The sequence below is a fragment of the Panthera pardus genome, unplaced genomic scaffold (assembly GCF_024362965.1).
Source record: "Panthera pardus isolate Hobbes unplaced genomic scaffold, ASM2436296v1 HiC_scaffold_11, whole genome shotgun sequence".
In the NCBI taxonomy this organism is placed as follows: domain Eukaryota; kingdom Metazoa; phylum Chordata; class Mammalia; order Carnivora; family Felidae; genus Panthera; species Panthera pardus.
The window spans coordinates 101,249,870-101,268,678 of NW_026526666.1; the positions used below are offsets into that span (position 1 = coordinate 101,249,870).

General features: G+C 49.7%; 1 protein-coding gene across 1 annotated transcript in view; it reads right to left on the minus strand.

The window, feature by feature from the left end:
* PER3 (period circadian regulator 3) overlaps positions 1-14,172 on the minus strand; it is a 59,813-nt gene extending 45,641 nt beyond the window's left edge. The window contains 7 exon segments of the mRNA XM_053899025.1: positions 1,238-1,380; positions 5,208-5,256; positions 9,812-10,013; positions 11,458-11,573; positions 12,904-13,049; positions 13,474-13,858; positions 14,090-14,172. Coding sequence (XP_053755000.1) covers positions 1,238-1,380; positions 5,208-5,256; positions 9,812-10,013; positions 11,458-11,573; positions 12,904-13,049; positions 13,474-13,652 — 835 coding nt within the window. The 5' untranslated portion in view covers positions 13,653-13,858; positions 14,090-14,172.
* Positions 14,173-18,809: the final 4,637 nt, after the last annotated feature.

An 18,809-nucleotide genomic window follows, 5' to 3' on the forward strand; every position in this document is an offset into this window, starting at 1 on the left:
CAACTGACTGAGCCACCCAGGCGCCCTCCTAAAGTTAATTTTAAGTAATTTGTGTACATGAAAAGCTTACTCACCACAAAGAATCCAACAGTCAAAGCAAGGGGAAATTAAAGGTCAGGACTAGAAAGCGTGGTTGTATTTGGTGGTTGTGTGTAACTGAGCACCCTGGATTTGGTGTCGGCGTGATTCGGAGATTTCAAATCTATGTAATATAATTGGTGTGGCCAATTCTGCTGTAATTCATTTTGCAAGTGGAGTGATTTGAAATCACGCACAATTTCATTTGCAAGACACGAGAGGTGAACGGAGTCACCCACGAATACACAAACACACGCACACCCCGCAAACACCTCTGGCTACCTCTGTGCGCTGCGTGTTACGAGCCATGCCCGTCCACGTCCGACTTCAGACAACCTTCCTTCCACCCCCCTCCTTCCACAGCAACTAGGAGCCACGGCAGGTGCCAACACCCACAGCCACAAGCCACCGAGGGGCTTTTTCAGGGTGAGGTGCCATATTTACTGCAGCGACTGTGTATTTCTTAACCATTTAATGTGTAAAACCATTACTGTTTTTATTAGATTCGTGTCTTTTTAATGTGCAGTTAAGTGTTTTGAGTGTTGTGCCCCTAAAACCCATTTTTCCCATAAGCCCTGTGGTTTTGTGCGTGTGTGTTTGGGGTTTATTTTGCACAGGACAGTAATTTTTAAGGAAGCAGATGTCAGGTTACAGCAGAACGGACTGTAATTGCAGATAATAAACGTAAGTTACTTCCGTACTAATGCATGAATTTAGAAATGTAGTTCTGCCATCAGAAGATATAAACTATAGTTTTTACTCAAGGGATTTCAAAACACTTAAAAAACACAAATTCGTTTTTGTGATGTTTCTGTGCCACACTTTCTATGCTATTTCACACAGGGCAGAAGCAAAAGGCCATAGGACAGTCCCCAGTACAGAAAGGGTCAGAGGATCACGTATCTGTGGCCAAGTCTGTGCTTAGACCCTTGGGCCGTGCTGCTGCCTTGAAGGAGACAAGCACGCAAGAAGTCAAGGGTAGTGAATACACATCAGGGAAGATCTGCTATATGCTACAGATGCCCACAGAGTTCGGGGCCAAGCTGAAGCCTTGAGAGCTCTTTTCTGGTTCCACAGCTCAGTAAACAGGCTTTCATGTGTTCCCACCTGATGTGCTGACAGGTTAGGTCTGATCTAAAAGCAGAGACTCCGGACTCACCTTCATAACCAGAGCGAACTTTCTCCACCAGGGTGAGACAGCACGACTCAGGTTCCCGCTGGGTAGAGACATGTACGCGCATCAAATAGGGAATAATCCGGAATGGGTAGTAACGCTTCTCTTGCTCTCTGACTTCGCCTCCACTGAAAAGAATAAAAATGATGAGTGCCTGTCCTCATGCATTCAATTAGCCCAACGTGAAACCAGGCAGGAGAAATGTCCTATTGGTAATTTCTGAGAGAGACAGATCAAGTCTAAAATGTTTAAACGTGTTTATTTTAAAGAGAAGAGAAACATTAGTTTATATTTTCAATACCCAAAGGCAATTATACTTATTCATTATTCAGAGATAAAGAGGTCTTATGGAAAGCTGCCCGCCTGGGTGGCTCAGTGGGTTAAGCATCTGACTTTTGGTTTTAGCTCAGGTCATGATCTCGTGGTTTGTTGAGTTCGAGCCCCACATCAGGTTCTGCACTGACAGTGTGGCACCTCTGTCTCTCTCTCTCTCTTCTCTCTCTGCCCCTCCCCAGCTCTCTTTCTCTCAAAATAAAATAAACTTATATATAAAAAAAAGAGGCTTTATGGAGAACCAGCTTAGTGAGTTAAAACGAACCAGCCATCCTGCGACTTTCCCTCTGACCGCCAAACCCTAACTTTCCAATGTGACTTTCTGCTTCTTCCAAGAGGGACAGGTGTAACTACCTATCTTACCTCATGCGTCTAAACCAAGTACCACATGACAGAAAACGGGGCTCTTGTGATCGTGCCCCCAAAGCCAGTTCTTCACCGTCCCTTCCTCTATCTCTCAGGGGACTGACTCAGTCTTACTGTTTCAGCCACACCTGATGGGCGCAGGGCCCTGTGTGCGATTGAACACTCCTTACGTGCCTGCCTGAGCCGGAAAGCAGGGCTGCAACCTGCTGGCCAAGCCCCAGCCCCCGCTGCAGGACACCTCCCTGGGTCGGGCGGCTCGACTCCAAGACTGTCACCCTGTTTCACAGCTCCAGCTGCCCAGAGGACACTTCTCCTTGGATACGATGGTCCCCTTAGTGTCCATGTGCCCACAACTGAGTTCATACTCCCTTGTTTCTACCAGTCACATCCCCTCTCCCACCGTCATTGACATAGGTGTCAAACGGTCTGTAGTGGCCTAGAAGCTCCACGTCCGTCCGTGGCCACGTGCACACGCACTCCCACCCCCACCTCGCTCACTCGCCTCTCTGCAGACTCCGGCACCTCCACCAGTGGCCCCACTCTCCACCACGAACCCGCTTCCGCCACTGAGAAGAGGGTGGCCTTCCCTGGACCCTGAGCCACGAGCTGAGCCTGTGTCTCCCGCTCCCTCCGACTTCTGTGTGTGCATCTCCCAGGCCCACCCCGCCGTGGGGTTTGCGATGCCCTGTGTGCGCAGGCGACCCGAGTCCCTGTCTCCAGCCCGGAATTCTCCTGCAACTCCAGACTCACGGACCCACACCTGCTCAACACCACGAGTAGGTTCCCAACAGGTAAGGCGAACCTAACTTGTACTCTTGCCCTCTGCTCCAGGAAGCTGCCTTCCTAGTCTCCTCTGCCCCCGCACACGGCGACTGGAGCCAAAGACTCTTGCGCCACCTCGACTCAGCCTCTATTTCACACCCCAACCTCGTCCGTGGATAAACTCCAGTAACTCTCGCATACAAATCCATCCACGATATCCAAGACACTTCCGCATCCCCTCCCCCTGTGCACCTGCTGCCTGTCGCGCCCACGCCATCCCCAGCACAGCGCCCAACGCGGCCCTTTTTTAACACCAATTACCAATTGCCATCCTTCTGGAAGATGAAACTGAGAATGCCTAGAAGCCATGATAAGCCTAGCAACCTCCCCGCCCCCCACCGTGCAGAGTTGGCCTCCGGATGGTGATGCCACTTCCCAGCACGAGGAGTGAGGGATCCTTGGAGAAACAACTGACTCCATGTCTGAGGCAGGAAATGTCTGGGAAGAGGCTGGGTGGGACATCATCCCTGAAGCCAAGGAGGCTGTCACCGACCACAGGGGCGCCCTCACACGGCCCCAGAGCTAACCCGAAGGGGCTCCGGCTGGCCACAGACGGGACAATTTGAGCATCACAGACATTAATGGGAACCTTATCTTTTAGATCCCGTTCTGAGATGCCAATGGAGGAAATGATGCACGATCTGAGATTCTGCTTCAGAATCATGGGGAGGGCGGGCTGAGGAGCAGGTGGTGGCAGAGGTGACAGACCACTGGCCGTGGGTTAAAGTTATCGAGGCGGAATGGTAAGTGCGTACCAGTCCACCGTCCTTTCTCCTCTACTTCCCTTTATTTTGCAAATTCCAAAACTAAAGTTTTCAAATAAATGATAAACCTGAACAAAACGTTTCCTTCAGAAGTCAAAGCTCCCTGTTTCTTCCTGTCCTTCCTGCTCACCCCCTCCTGTGCTCCAGCAGCATTCGCTTCCTTGTCACTCTGCCCACAGGCCAAGCATGCTCCACCCCAGGGCCTTTGCACTTATCTGGAACACCCTTCTCTCAGAGAGGTGTGGCTCACTCTCTCACCTCCTTCAGGCTCTGGCTCCAATCAGGCTTCTTGTTAGAGAAGATTCCTTGACCCCCCTGAGAACACTAGTAATCTCTGCACTGCCCAGAATTCCCTTACTCTCTTGCACTGTTCTACACGGAATTTACCGCCAGCTGACACATACACATGTACCTGTTTATTACTGGTACCCCCACACACAGAATGTAAGGTCCATGAGGGCAAGAACTTTGTACCTGTAGCCTCGCCTGGCTCAGAGAAGGCACACGGGTATGTTTACTAACAAAACAAACACAAACAGCACTTACTACGTGGTAAGCACTGTTCTAAGCTCTTCATAAGAACTCCTCTGTAAAGGCCTGAATGAACCAACACAGCCCTCCCTCCTGCACACCTTCCCCGGGGTATCACTCCCCCAAGTACTGGAATACGATTAGCTCAAGTTCCCCCAACCCCACGGAGCAGCCGACTAATCCATTACAAGGCGTGTTCTCTTTAGTTTTCCACACATCTGGAGCATTTAGGAACTTTAGTACTAATACTGGGAATCATAACATCGTTGAAACACGTTTTCTTTTTATTGACAAAGTAACATGAACAAATTATAGTAAAAGTCACCAATGACTCCTACCAGAAATCAACTACGATTAAAATTTTGGTCTGTTTTCTTCTGGTTCACTATGTCTGGACCTTTTAAATCCTTCCCTTGAACAGATCTATCTTACTTCCTTTAAAGTTATTGAAAATTTCAAAAACTCGGGGCGCCTGACTGGCTCAGTCGGTACAGCATGTGACTCTTGATCCCAGGGTTGTGAGTTCAAGCCCTACATGAGGCACAGAAATTTCAAAAATTAATTTTAAATGTGACCAAAGGACAAAAAGCAACAAAACAAAACAAAATCAAAAACAAAAAACAAAAGAACCTAAAACAATGGCCATTTGACAGTTAACTTACCATCCAGTGGTTGAGAGAGAGAGAGAGAGAGAGAGAGAGAGAGAGAGACAATGCCCCTCCCTGCATCACTGGCTAACAAGAATCTCTTTGCCCTTTTTCCTGATTGCATTTTTATGTAGGTAGGCATTTTGTGAATGTATGTCTCTTCCCAATCAAAATACAAACTTCTTGGGGTGCCTGGATAGCTCAGCTGGTTAAGCATCTGACTCTTGATTTTGGCTCCGGTCATGATCTCAGGGTTGTGAGATCGAGCCCCGTGTTGAGTTCTGTGCTTGGCATGGAGCCTGCTGAGTTAGGATTCTCTCTCTCTCCCTCTCCCCCACTTGCTCTCTCTCTCTCACACTAAAAAAATAAACAAAATACAAACTTCTGATGGCAAGATCGGACTCCTAGATGAATCCGGAAGAATCTAAAAAGTACCAAATAAAATCAGAACATAACCCACCATTCCCGGCCCCCACAAGCCCCGAGACTTACCGGATCCTGCAGAAAAAGGATTTCACCGGAGCGAATTCGTACTGAGATGCTGCGGGAAATAAAGACAAAGTGTTACTCACCCCCTCCCAGAGCAACAGGGCAGAGCAGCCCCTCCTCGGTGAGACAAACTTGAACTATCCCCAGACAATAAATGATTCTTTCAAAGGAGATACTCTTGGGGCTCCTGGTGGCTCAGTTGATTGAGTGTCCGACTTCAGCTGAGGTTGTGATTTCAGAGTTTGTGAGTTCGAGCCCCGCATCCGGCTCACTGCTCTCAGTGCAGAGCCTGCTTTGGATCCTCTGTCCCCCTCTCCCTCTGCCCCTCCCATGTTCACGCACGCTCTTTCCCTCTCTCAAAAATAAATAAACATTATAAAAAAAAAAAACAACAAAGGAGGAGCTACTCTTGAGATGTAGTCACATCCAGGATCTTCCAGGGGCTTTCCTATTCTAGCAGTGGCTCTCAGACCGAGGGCACTGGACTGAGGTCTGTCCCTTACTGCTTCCCGTGGTCCATCCTCTATCGCTGAAACTGCCCGTGCTCATCTCTCCGATATCACTGCAATAATCCGGTGACACATTTACTTTGGTGATAAAACTCTATTTCACTGGAATAGTCTGGACACACCTCACGGATTGTCGACGTCGACAACTTCCGGCATTTAGGTGTATGACACATACATGTCTTTCACTTGTTTCTTGCCTGGAATAAAGTCCCCAAAGTCGGGGCCCTGGGCCAAGTGGTACGATTATCTGCCTCTCACTGTGTACTGTCCCACTGACAGTACACAATTTTATTGCTTTCTGCATGAATTTTATTGGTTTGTGAAGTGGTAGTGCAGCAGCGTTTAAGTTTGCCTCGATCGGGGGACTGAACCTTCTCCCCGGTGTTTGCTGACTATTTACGTCTCCTCTGCTTACAGCTCCTTAAATTTATCTTTTGGACATTCGCTCACTGGGGTGAAAAGTCCTGGGGCGCCTGGGTGGCTCAGTCGGTTAAGCCTCCGACTTCAGCTCAGGTCACGATCTCGCGGTCTGTGAGTTCGAGCCCCGCGTCGGGCTCTGGGCTGATGGCTCAGAGACTGGAGCCTGCTTCCAATTCTGTGTCTCCCTCTCTCTCTGCCCCTCCCCCGTTCATGCTCTGTCTCTCTCTATCCCAAAAATAAATAAAAAAAAAAAGTTGAAAAAAAAAAAAAAAAGATACACTGAAGGAGCACACACAGTGAGAGCTCTAAAGAACCAAAATACTGGGACTCCTGGGTGGCTCGGTCGGTTGAGCATTCAACTCTTGATTTCGGCTCAGGTTGTGATCCCGGGGTCGTGGGTTCCAGCCCTGCGCTGGGCTCCGTGCTGAGTGTAGAGCCTGCTTAGGATTCTCTCTCTTTCCCTCTCCCTCTTCTCCCCTTGTGCTCCTTCTCTCTTCTCGAAAAAAGAGAGAGAGAGGAAACCAAAATACGGAAAATGGTCCAGATCTTTGCACTTCTGAGCAGAAGAATATAGGAAGAGTCAGAAAATGGGCTTTTGAATGATCAATGAAAATGTACTTGATTAAAAATACACACACACACACAAACTCCTTTTAAAAAGGCACAGATGAGGGGCGCCTGGGTGGCTCAGTCGGTTAAGCGTCCGACTTCAGCTCAGGTCACGATCTCACGGTCCGTGAGTTCGAGCCCCGCGTCAGGCTCTGGGTTGATGGCTCAGAGCCTGGAGCCTGCTTCCGATTCTGTGTCTCCCTCTCTCTCTGCCCCTCCCCCATTCATGCTCTGTCTCTGTCTCAAAAATAAATAAACGTTAAAAAAAAAAATTAAAAAAATAAATAAATAAAGTTACAGCCACAGGGACTCGGCAGTCAGGAGGGGCAGTGGTTCAGAGCACGGACTCTGGATTCACACCGCCAAGGAGAAACGTGGCCCCACGCTTACTGGCAGGGTGACCTCAGGTGAGTCACTTAGCTCTGTGCCTCAATGACCGTAGTGGCCAAGAAGGGGAGCAGCTCCCGGCGTCAGGGGACAGAACTGACCACAGGCCACAGCTGCTGTCCCCGGGGCCCCGTATCCGATGTCCGCTCCCAGCCAGCGCCTGCACACAGAGCGAGACCGAGGCAGGACCAGTCCACGGAGACGCACGGCTCCTCTGGCGTGTGCCTGTGGCCTGGACTTGCCTTTGACTGCCTGGCCAAGCCTCCTCCTCCCCAGTCCTTGTTCCCGCTCTTTCCACGCGCGTCAGAGGAGCGCTGTGGGCTGAGGGCAGCGCTCCCCTCCTCCCACGCCCTCCCCCAGCGAGTCTCTTACACAGCTGACCCCGCCCTGACGTTTGCTTTCCAGCAGACCCAAACACACACAGTTAGCTTACCTGTCAAGTGAAGACCATGACCTTGTCTACACCTCATAAGGTTTTTGTGGAGATTAAATTAGTTAACCCACTGAAACATGAAGAAGAAGAGTCCCTTTCCATAGATGGTAGCAATGAGGATGATCCCCTCATGCTGCGGAACATTCCAAATACCTGCTGCCTCCCCCACCATGGGCGAGCTCACGTCTGCGTCAGTTAACAGGCTGCCAGGAAACTAGCATTTCACGGGGAGAAGCTAGCCGGCCTCCACAGTTCACGAAGGGACAGGACTCGATTTAAAGCTCAGACCTCGGATTCTTTGCTTAAAATTCTTTACACACGGGAAATACTGGAACCCTACCGGAGGGCAGACTCGTTTGCACTACGTATATGGAACACCAGGCACCTGAACGTAACCGCATTCTCTAGGGGTCACGTAGGACACAGCCCGACTGTAGGATCTCAGGTAGTAGATGTGAGCCCGTTATCACTTCCACACCTCGGCTGTCACAGTGAATTCTTGCTTTTGGAAGCGTGCGCTGAAGGAACAGTGGTCAGAGCCTTCTGTGAGGGCCGCGCGACAAACCAAAGTGGGTATGTGCTCAGAGGCCAGGCCAAAAGCGGACGATGGCTGAGTTGATAGCTTCCTCTGTCCGCTTAACGTTCCAGGAGATCAGAGGAGGGGACAGGAGGCGGCAACACAGGCCCAGCCCGGAAATGGCTCAAGAAGGGTTGGAATCGCTGGGGTGTGTGAGGCAAAGCACCGTGTGGCTCGTCACTGAGATGGGCACCGTCTCTCCATGGAGGAAGCCAACTTTTAGATCCAAAAGACGATTTCAGGGCATATTTATGTTTTCACACGGAGGGGAAATATCACAGCAGCAAGTATTATGCAAAGATAACACGGTTGAAAAGAACAGAGACTGGACAGGCCAGTTGGAGGAGCGGCATCGGGTAAGCGGGAGGACTGGCACACAGTGCCCTACACCTGCTCTGTTCACAGCTGTGTGTCAACACCCTGCATCCTCCCGGCCCACAGTGTTTGTTGAATACATGTTCGCGGAGTGGGTCAATGACCAATAAAAGGAGAGAAACAAAGGTGGACAATTAAAGGTTGAAAATACGTGTTCACGAAAGAGGAACAGAAATGAAATCCACATTTTCGAGTGACAGGAAATGAGGAAGACAGGTGTGCGTCCTGAAGCTTATACAAACTGTACACAAAAGATGGGGCAAAGGTCTGTCACTGGAAAAAGGAGCCTGTAAGTGCAAGACTGTTTTCCATTAGACCACGTATGCACTAAAAAATCGGAATGGGCACAGAGTCCTAGATTTGCAAGATGAGAATGTTCTGGAGGTGAGTTTCACAACCATGCCAACATACCTAATGCCATGAAACTGTACACTTAAAAATGGTAAGATGGTAAATTTTGTTATTTTTTTTTACCATGATAAATCAAATTTAAATTTAAAAAATAGAGAAAAAGGCTTGGAATCAAGAGGAAAAAGTTGATCTATATACCACGCTCTTTGAGATACACTAACAAAGGATATGAAATAAGTAATAACGGGTGGCTGTAAAAAGAAGTAACGACTTATTTTAAAAAGCACACAGGACTGAATGCCACAGAGAAAACTGTGAACAGGCATCCCAGGTTCAGGAAAATAAGCATTTGAGAAGGAAAACAAAGCAATGAGATTTGTGAACTTTTAGGGGGAAGCAAAGCTAGAATGGGAGCCGACCATGAGAAGTTTATCTCCAAACAAAGCAAAGAAATAATGAAGTCAATTTAAGAGAAAAAAAATTTAATTTTATTAACTTAGAGGGAACAGAGTCTTCATAACAATAACCTGGTATTGAGTTACGCAGGCTATCACACCATGTGTATGATATGTAACCTACGTAGTTGATCAACTTGACTAAATGACAGCATATTGATTGGAACTTTTTGTCAAGAGAAGCATTTAAAGTGCTGTTTTCGTCACGTTGACTTTTTATTTACTTTTTAATTTTTTTTTAAGTTTTACTTATTTTTAGTAATCCCTATGCCTAACGTGGGCCTTGAACTCATGACCCTGAGATTAAGAGTTGTGTGCTCCTCTGACAGAGTCAGCCAGGCACTCCACATTCTGACTTTTTAACATAAAGAGGTAAGAAAAACCATACAGTTTGCAGATTCAAAATAATGTGTCAATTTTGGTCCTATCTCTCAAAGAATGAAACTGATCTTTACGAGGCAAGATAAACATCTGAGCATCGGTCCCGTTACCTCTTCGGGTCCAGCTGTTCCAGAAGGGAAGCTGAGAGTGGACAGTGTGTGCACAGAACACCCTCACATCTTGAGGGGCGAGCAGTTCAACAAAGTGCGAGGACTCCAAGAAACCCTTCTTACAGTTCAGGATCGAAGTGGCCTGTTCAGAAACGTGCACTAACCTTCCAGACAGAAATGAAAACACTGGCACAAAGGTATCCTATAACAAACATTGGGGATGAATGCCAACACTGAGATCCTTACGGCAATATTCCCTGAAAGGTAAACTTCTAGACTTCTAACGTGATCAAAAGCTTAAAACACGCACACATGTCCCACAATGAACGTGTAATTCTCCAATATACAGCTTAACCATCACCGTAGAACCTGCATTTTACCTCCTGAAGGTCTGATTTCTATACCAAAGGATACACCAGCTCCTCCCATATCTATAAGCATGCATGTGGCACGTCTGCTTCTGATTCCTTCTCGTTTGCAAACTAGGGGGACTGTCCTCTCTTCACCAACGGAGAACTCTAGGCTTTAGGACCAGGCTCGAGACTCCCCTCCCTGAGACACCGTCAGTACAGAAGAATAACTTCTGATTTGTCCCATCGGACATGTGGAACGTTCATAACAGGCCACGGTTTGTGTCTGCGATTCCAGCACCGGCATGCCTTCCTGTCTGGCTTTATTTTGGAGATCTTAAAGGGGAAATGTTTTCTTAAACTTTTCAGTGTGTCTCACATCTCGGCCACACCCGCAGCAGTACCATAAACACCTCGGTCAGTGAAACAAAAGCTACTGTGGTTTTAGCACAGCTCATGTTCTGACAGGACAAAATCGTTACGTTACAATCACGCTGAAGTCTAAACATGACTTGAATTAAAAATTAAGTAATCTCGGGGCGCCTGGGTGGCGCAGTCGGTTAAGCGTCCGACTTCAGCCAGGTCACGATCTCGCGGTCTGTGAGTTCGAGCCCCGCGTCAGGCTCTGGGCTGATGGCTCGGAGCCTGGAGCCTGTTTCCGATTCTGTGTCTCCCTCTCTCTCTGCCCCTCCTCCGTTCATGCTCTGTCTCTCTCTGTCCCAAAAATAAATAAAAAAACGTTGAAAAAATTAAAAAAAAAAAAATTAAGTAATCTCCATCGCGTCAGTAAAGGGTGCGGTTGAATTACTCAGTCAACATGAAGAGATTCAAAACAGATACACTAAATGTCTCTTCCAAAACGTTACCCAAAAAATGACAGCATATCAACTCACCTGTTCTATAAAATCCAGCTGTTAACAACTTCAAGTAGTAGGTACTGGAACTAAGAATGTTATAAATACAAATTAACAATTCGGGGCTTAGAATAAAATGACGGCAACCGCTCTGCAGTTTATTTTTTTTCCTCTTAATTCCAGAAAACTCAGGGAAGCTCGGGATGTTGGGGCACCTGAGAACCAAAGCACAGAGAACCACCGCTCGCGTGCTGCCTCCTGGTTTTAGGTCCGTGCTCTGGCGAGGGCCATCATACTACACAACACCTCCATGGTAATTTGCTTCTAGCCTCAAATCGTGGTTTCTGCAACTCCCAAGTTATTAGGTTTAAAAATCTACACCTGGATAAAGTCGTTAGGAAAAATCACCCTGGTTGATACGGCAAAACTTGGGAATCCTTACTGTGTTTTTGGAGGCGTGTTCTGAAGCAACCGTGCTCAGTTCCTCAAGACTGTACGTGGTCACATCTGCTCGAGGTGCTCCATCCGGACGCAGAATCTGGAAAAACTCACTGTTTGCTAAGAAACACAAGAAAATAAAGAGGGAGTCCAGTGACAACAGTATCTTCAGGAAGGAAGTTTCACTACCGTTCAAGTGGGCTCGTTTTTCAGGATGAGGACACTCAGCGTGTTTTCCTCAAAACCACAGCATCATCTTGCACCTAAAATACTGACAGTTGTACAAACCTAAGCCTTGGAGTTTCAGGATTTTTTGATGTTCCACATTGCGAGGAGCAGGACCCACTGAAGACACTAAAACCAAAAATTTCGAACACATACACGTGACATGTTTATGGCAGAAACATTACTTCAGTACTCAAGAACTGTGTGTCCTACACGAAGTCGCAGAGATTTATGCTAATGAAAATGTGTACTTTAGAAATCCCTGGAAATGAAAAGTCAGAGATAAAAAGGAAAAGGTGTTTGTAATTGTTCATTTTTAATTTGGTAGATTCCTGATATATCATCAAGGCACCGGAACAGTATGTGGATGACAGCGAATGGGGAATTGCATTTTCTCAAATGTATTTTCCCCAATAACCTTAGAAGACAATGATTTTTTTTTTTTAATGTTTCACAGAAAGTAGTTTTAACTTTTATTTATTATCGAGAGACAGAGAGAGAGCATGAGCATGGGAGGGGCAGAAAGGGGGGGAGACACAGAATCTGAAGCAGGCTCCAGGCTCCGAGCTATCAGCACAGACAGAGCCTGACGCGGGGCTCAAACCCACAAACGGCGAGAGCATGACCTGAGCCGAAGTCAGATGCTGGACCGACTGAGCCACCCAGGCAGCCCAGAAGACAATGATTCTTTAAAAAGTGAGTCTTCAGGGGCGCCTGGGTGGCTCAGTCGGTTCAGCGTCCGACTTCGGTCATGGTTTCACGGTTTGGGGGTTCGAGCCCCACATCAGGCTCTGTGCTGACAGCTCGGAGCCTGGAGCCGGCTTCCGATGCTGTGTGTCTCCCTCTCTGCCCCTCCCCTGCTCATGCTCTGTCTCTCTCATTCTCTCAAAAATAAATTAACATTAAAAAACCTCTTTTTTAAAGTGAGTCTTTAAAATGTGCCCAAGTGTACTCTCCTGCAGCAAATCACAAAATATGGCACGAGCACTAAACAGCAGTTCCTAAACCATTACACAAAAAAGGTTCCTTCTCCTGATGTTCCTAATTTGCACACCTACCACACTCCTAGAATCAGTGTAGACTTCCTCCTCACCCATCCAGCACCATAAAAAGCTCAAAACATTTCAGGGACTAGAACCACACTGACAACTCTTCCTGCTCGGCTGAGGTTTACGAGCAAAATGATGTACTTGCACCACTGGACTTTCCGTCCGGCTCGTTTTACCTTGCACACTGTGTACACAACGAAGGGCATAGTTGAGGGCGTCTAGAGTGCTCGGCTTATTGGGTCTCTCTGATGGGAAATATTTTTTCATTTCTTGGACAACCATCATAAGCTCTTCGGAAACTCTGTTTCGATCTTGCCGTTCACTGGAAGATTAAAAAACAAAACTCGACTCACGCTTTGGGTGACAAGAACAGCCAAAGTTAGTCCACTGCACAGCATGCGAGGTGCCCAGCAACTTTCTAAGCGCTCACCACGGATCAACTCATTTAGTTCATGGGTCTGTTTCTGGTTTGACAGGTGTGGGATCCCAGCCCAAGAAACAAGGGGTGATCATCAAACATTCTCTGTTCTTTCTCATTCCCACTTGAGCCCCCACTCCAGCTAAATCCTTAACCACTCCTTCCGTACGTGTGGTTCTCTTCGGGAATTCTTCAGTTTCCCAACTTATTTCATCCGGAGTCGTCCAGTATCCCCCTAAAGCTTCTCCTAGGCTCACAAACAAAGGAATACAAGGGTTTCAGCCCTCCTTCCCCGAGGAACAACGACGCAAGAATCACGGTGTGTCACCTGTTGCTGCTCTCCGCGCGTGGGCTCTGTAGGTGGTACTTCTGGCTCCACATCTCCTCGTGTCCTTTCCCCAGGGCCTCAGGGTCGCAGGCCCGTGGTCCTTCAAGTTCCGGAGGCCCGGTCTCCCTGGAGTCCAGAGACTTATGGCTGGACCTTTCCAGATCTTCACAGGGGTCCATCTTTTGCGGGGCGGCCCTCAGTCCGTTGCCTGCCGCTCACTCTGCGGGCAGCGGCAGACCTGGATTCCTCATTTCTGCGCGTGCGGTCGCCGCAGGGAAAGCTCCAAGTCACCGGGAGCCGGCGGCCACCGACCCCGCTCACCTGGAGGAAGTCTTCTCTGCGGGGTCTCCATGCAGTCTCCGACGGCCCCGCTCCAGGAGGCAGCCTGGGGGCGACACAGGGCACGAGTGTCCAGGGAAACGGGCGGCCTGCTGCGGGAGCCGGACTGCAGGAGGCCCCTCGGCGCCGACGGCTCCGCAGAAACCGGACCCCGGCAGGGAAACTTCCCGCACAAAGTTGCGGACCCCCAGGTTCCCGGCCCGGCACCGCCCGGCCGCCGGCCCAACGGCACAGGGCGGCCTCGGGGGAGACCTCCCGGCCCCGGCAGAGCACTCACCCGCTGCCGCAGCCGCTGCCGCCACCGCTCGCCCGGCGCGAGGCCGGGCCGCGAACCGTCCCGAAGCCCGCCGCGTGCCGGGTGGCTTCGGGCCGCGAACCGTCCCGAAGCCCGCCGCGTGCCGGGTGGCCGCCGGCGCCGCGCCCCCTGCGCGCCACGTGACGAGGCCCCGCCCCCCAGCCGCGCGATTGGCCGCCGCGGCCAGCTGTGCGGGCCTCCATTGGCCCGGGGGCGGGGCCTCGGCCGGGGCGCCCGGGTTACATAACCCGAGGCGAGTGGGCGGGGAAAAGACGCCGACGCCCTTTACGTAACGCGGGTGTTCGGGTGGTGGGCGGTGCTCGGCCAATCCGGAAAGCGGGAGCGTAGGCAGTGGGGGAGGGGCCCTCAGAGGGTGGAGCCCGGGCCGGGAGAGCCGAGCGCTCCGCCCCTTTCACGGCACCGGGGCGGGGAGGTGAGGTGGGAGGGAAAGAACAGCGGGGCGGCTGGAGCCAGCGCGGCAGGGATAGGGCGCTGGAGCCGCCAATCACGAGAGGGCGGGACCCGGGCGGGGTGGGCCGGCCTCCACGTGAGGGGCGGGTGTTCCGGCAGGCGGTCGGGCGCGCAGGTGGCCGAGGCGGCGCGGGCCCGGATCGGGGACAGTCCTGGGGGGCGGGGCGGGCCCCACCCCCGGGCCCTACCCCCGCCCCCGGGCCCTACCCCCACCCCCACCCCCTCCCCCACCCGGGCGCGGGTAGAAGGCTCTCGTCGTCCGAGCCTTTTTCGCGCCTTCTCGGGTTCCCTTATTTGCGTTTTGCTCAGCCTTCCTGCTTTCTCGCCCTTCAGCTCTTGAGGCTTGGAGGACCCGGGCGGTAAAGCAGCCCTCCGGAAGATCAAAGCCGTTTTTCAGAATCGGAATTTTGACGACGGACTTCACACGTTGCCCCGGTCTTCTTTGAGTGACAGGTTGATTTGGCAACTGGGGGAGGACAAGTGTATGTAAAAAACACTCAGAAAAGGAAGGTGCAGAGAAACCCTTTTTAAAAATGCCAGTCTGATGGTTTTTTTAGAACGTGTGTTAACTCAGCCCAAGGGCAGAGCTCCGCCCCTCTCCAGTGCCTGGCACATCAAAAATCTTCAGTGTTTATTGGATGAATGAAAGGAATTGTATAGAAACGGGGGCGGGGAGTGAAGTGTGGCAATTGTTTATATCATGTATTGGATAATCCACCTCATTTTCCCAGATGATGGCAGATCTCACTGTCCTCTTGTGTTTTTGTCAAACTGCTTTCGAAAGCACATTTATTGAGTGGATTCTTTAGGCGGGGATGATTCCGGTCCCCGAGAACGCCTGGTGGCACAAGTCCCTGCCATTCAGGGCGCCTACATTTTATGAAGGCGTAAAACAGGAGCAAGTCCATGGGGGTCAGAAAGTGGAAAATACTGTGTAGAACAGGAAACAAGCTAATGGGACGAAGTGTGGCTGGGACAGGGATGGAGGGTGAAGGAGGCAAGAGACACATTATCCTGGTGACTAGGGAAGCCTCTCTGAGAAGGTGAACTGAAACCTGAGTTTGTGTATGGGGGAGGAGGAGGGAGCAGAACGCACCTGCTGAAGCCCTGACAGCACGCGTGCTGTTAAGGAACAGAAAGGCAATATAGTTTGCCTGGAGAATAGACAGAGGGAGGAGGAATGGTGTGAGGGGAGGTCAGCCAGTTAGGAAGAGCCGGATTATAGTTCGGGAACACAACTTGGATTTTCTTCTAATGGTAGTGGGAAGGGGAGGATTTTAAGCAAAACAGTGATCTGTATCAACCAGAATGCCACACAGGAAGCAGGTAACAGGAAGCTGTTAATCACGAGAAGAGGCTGAGGACGGCTCAGACTGGGGTGGCACCAGCAGGGATGGTGACAGGAGCCACTGGACGTGGGGTGCGTTTAGGGCACGGAAACTTGCCAAGGAGTTGAATGTATGTTGTGAGAAGAGAGCGTGATCCAGGGTGGCTCCTGGGTCTTTGGTGTAAGCAGTGCTGTGTTTCGTGGGTCATCGACTTAGATGGACAAGTCTGGGGATGGCACGTTTTGATGAAGGGAGAATGGAGACTCGTTTCCCACATGTTATGTCTGAGATGTACATGACACAGGCAGGTGGGATTGTCAGATGGGCGAGTGGATCTCCCAGCCTGGAACTTAAGGGAAAAGCGAGGATGGAGATTTGGGAGAGGCAAGAGCCCTATGGTGTTTACAGTCACGTGGGAAATGGTGTTGACATTACAGTGCAGACAGAAAGAAAAGGGCCAATGGCCGAGACCGGGGGCACATGGAGATTCAGAGGCCGAGCAGAACACCAAGTGAAGGGACATCTGGGTGGCTCAGTCGGTTGAGCGTCTGACTCCTGACTCTTGATTTCGGCTCAGGTCATGATCTCATGGTTTGTGAGTTGGAGCCCCGTGTCAGGCTCTGCGCTGACAGCGCAAAGCCTGCTTGGGATTCTCTCTGTGTGTCTCTCTCTCGAAAATAAACAAACTTAAAAAAAGTTAAAAAAAAAGAGAGAGAGAGAGAGAGCGCCAAGCGAAGAACAAGGAGCCATAGATGGGGTTGGAAGAAAAGCAGAAGAATGTTGGGTCGTGGACACTAGATAAACTATTTCAGGGAGAGAGCTATCAACTGTATCAAATGCTCGTGACTCAGTAAGACAAGGGCTGAGGATTTCCTGTTGTGTTTCACCAAGTCGGTGACCTTGGTTAAAGATGTCTCAGTAGCGTTGGCTGGAGGAAAAGGACAGTGTGAGGCAGTGACAACAGGGAGCCGTGGGGAGGGATTTTGCTGTGTGGGGCTATAGACAAGTGTTGTTCGAAGGGAGGGATGTGGGGATCACAATTAGGGGCTGACAGGGCTATTCGGTTAGGAGCGAGAAGGGAAGAAGCAGGAGAAAGCTGCAGACAACAGGGAATTGCTGGAGGGGAGGCTTCCTTTAGGCTCGGAATCCACAAGCAGGCACCTGCGTTAAGGGGATTGTCCATGGTCTTGTTGGCATAGAGACAAGTAGATTTTGAAATGCACTTAGCTTGCTATTTAAAGGATGAGAACAAACTGCGGGTTGAGGGAGGGTGGTGGAGAGGGGAACGTGGGCGATGGGCACTGAGGAGGGCACCTGTTGGGATGAGCACTGGGTATTGTGTGGAAACCAATTTGTCAATAAATTATATTTTAAAAAGAGGATGAGAAAAAAATCGGTTATTTTCCAATAACTATGCCATAATTGGTTTATCTAGTGCATTGTAGTTTAGCAGATTGAATTTTCTGCCTGCCTGAAAAGCAGCTCAGTTGCAAATAAGGATGCTATTTTTTCATTTTTAAATTTTTTTTAAAGTAATCTCTACACCCATTGTGGGGCTTGACCTCACAACCCCGAGATCAAGTCACACGCTCCACCGACTGAGCCAGCCAGGCGCCCCAAGGATGCTATTTTTAAATGCACAAAAACAGTTTGGTTAATTTTAAAGCAACAATCCTCACTCAAAACCAATTAAAAAAAAAAGTCACCATACTTTAAGAAACATTTTGTTAGTGATGCAAATACAGACTTTATCGTGTAGGATTCATCACTCATTAGAAAATTGTTATGAGACAAGAGGAGTTTGCTCCATTCTTTGACTGAAATCAATTGCCACCAGGAAGGCAAATGTTCATAAACACGTTGCATTTATCCTTCCGGTGACACGTGTTCTCTGCCCCCTCTGAGGTTAGGCATGGTCATGTGACCTGCTCCGGCCAGTAAAATGTGAGCAGAGCTGTCAGCCCCACTTCCAGACAGAGGCTTGGAGAGCCAGTGCGCAATCCCTGATGTTCCCTTCCTGCCGCAGCGATACACAGTGAACCAGAAAAGAATGTTTACGGGAAGCTCCTCCCCGAGCCACTGATGATAGGGGCTTCCTGCTGCCTGGCATTGGACGTGTACCCTGAGTGAGGAAAGAACTCTAAGCCGTTGAGATTTTTATCTATAATGTTTATTATACAGCACACCTGCAGCACATTCTGAGTGACCTGTGTGGTGATGGAAAATATCAGCAAGTCCAGGGGCACCTGGGTGGCTCGGTCAGTTGAGCGCCTGACTTCGGCTCAATGTCGTGATCTCCCAGTTCGTGAGTTCGAGGCCCCGCGTTGGGCTTTAAGCTGTCAGCACGGAGCTTGCTTGGGATCCTCTGTCCCCCATTCTCTCTGCTCTTCCCCTGCTCACGCTCTCTCTCTCAAATATATATATACGTATATACATATATATACACGTATATATATATATTTATATATATCAGCAAGTCCAGTGGACTTGTCTAGTGTGGACCCTGGAAGGACAGTGGTGCCATTCTCTGGAACAGACACGTTAATGGCAAGAAGAGGGGCGTGAGGCAGGGGAATGCTTGATTCTGTCTGGTCCACCTTGAGTTTGAGAGGCCTGTGTGTACCAGGCCAGGAATCATCAGGACACTAATGGATAGAGATGTGGGAATAGGTAAGATTGCCCAGGGAGAGAAGTAGGATGGAGAGAGAAGTTGGCTGAGGGGGATCCAGCTGGCTAAGGAATCCTGACATTAAGGGAGGGGTAGAGAAGGGCCCATTGATGGTAGGTTTTCCTTCAAAATCTTGAAAATGGCACCCAAATTCATACAGATTTCATTATATAAAGGTCCTGAACAAACAGCACAATTCTATTGTTAGTGCTTTCCTGGGACATAATAGTAGGTC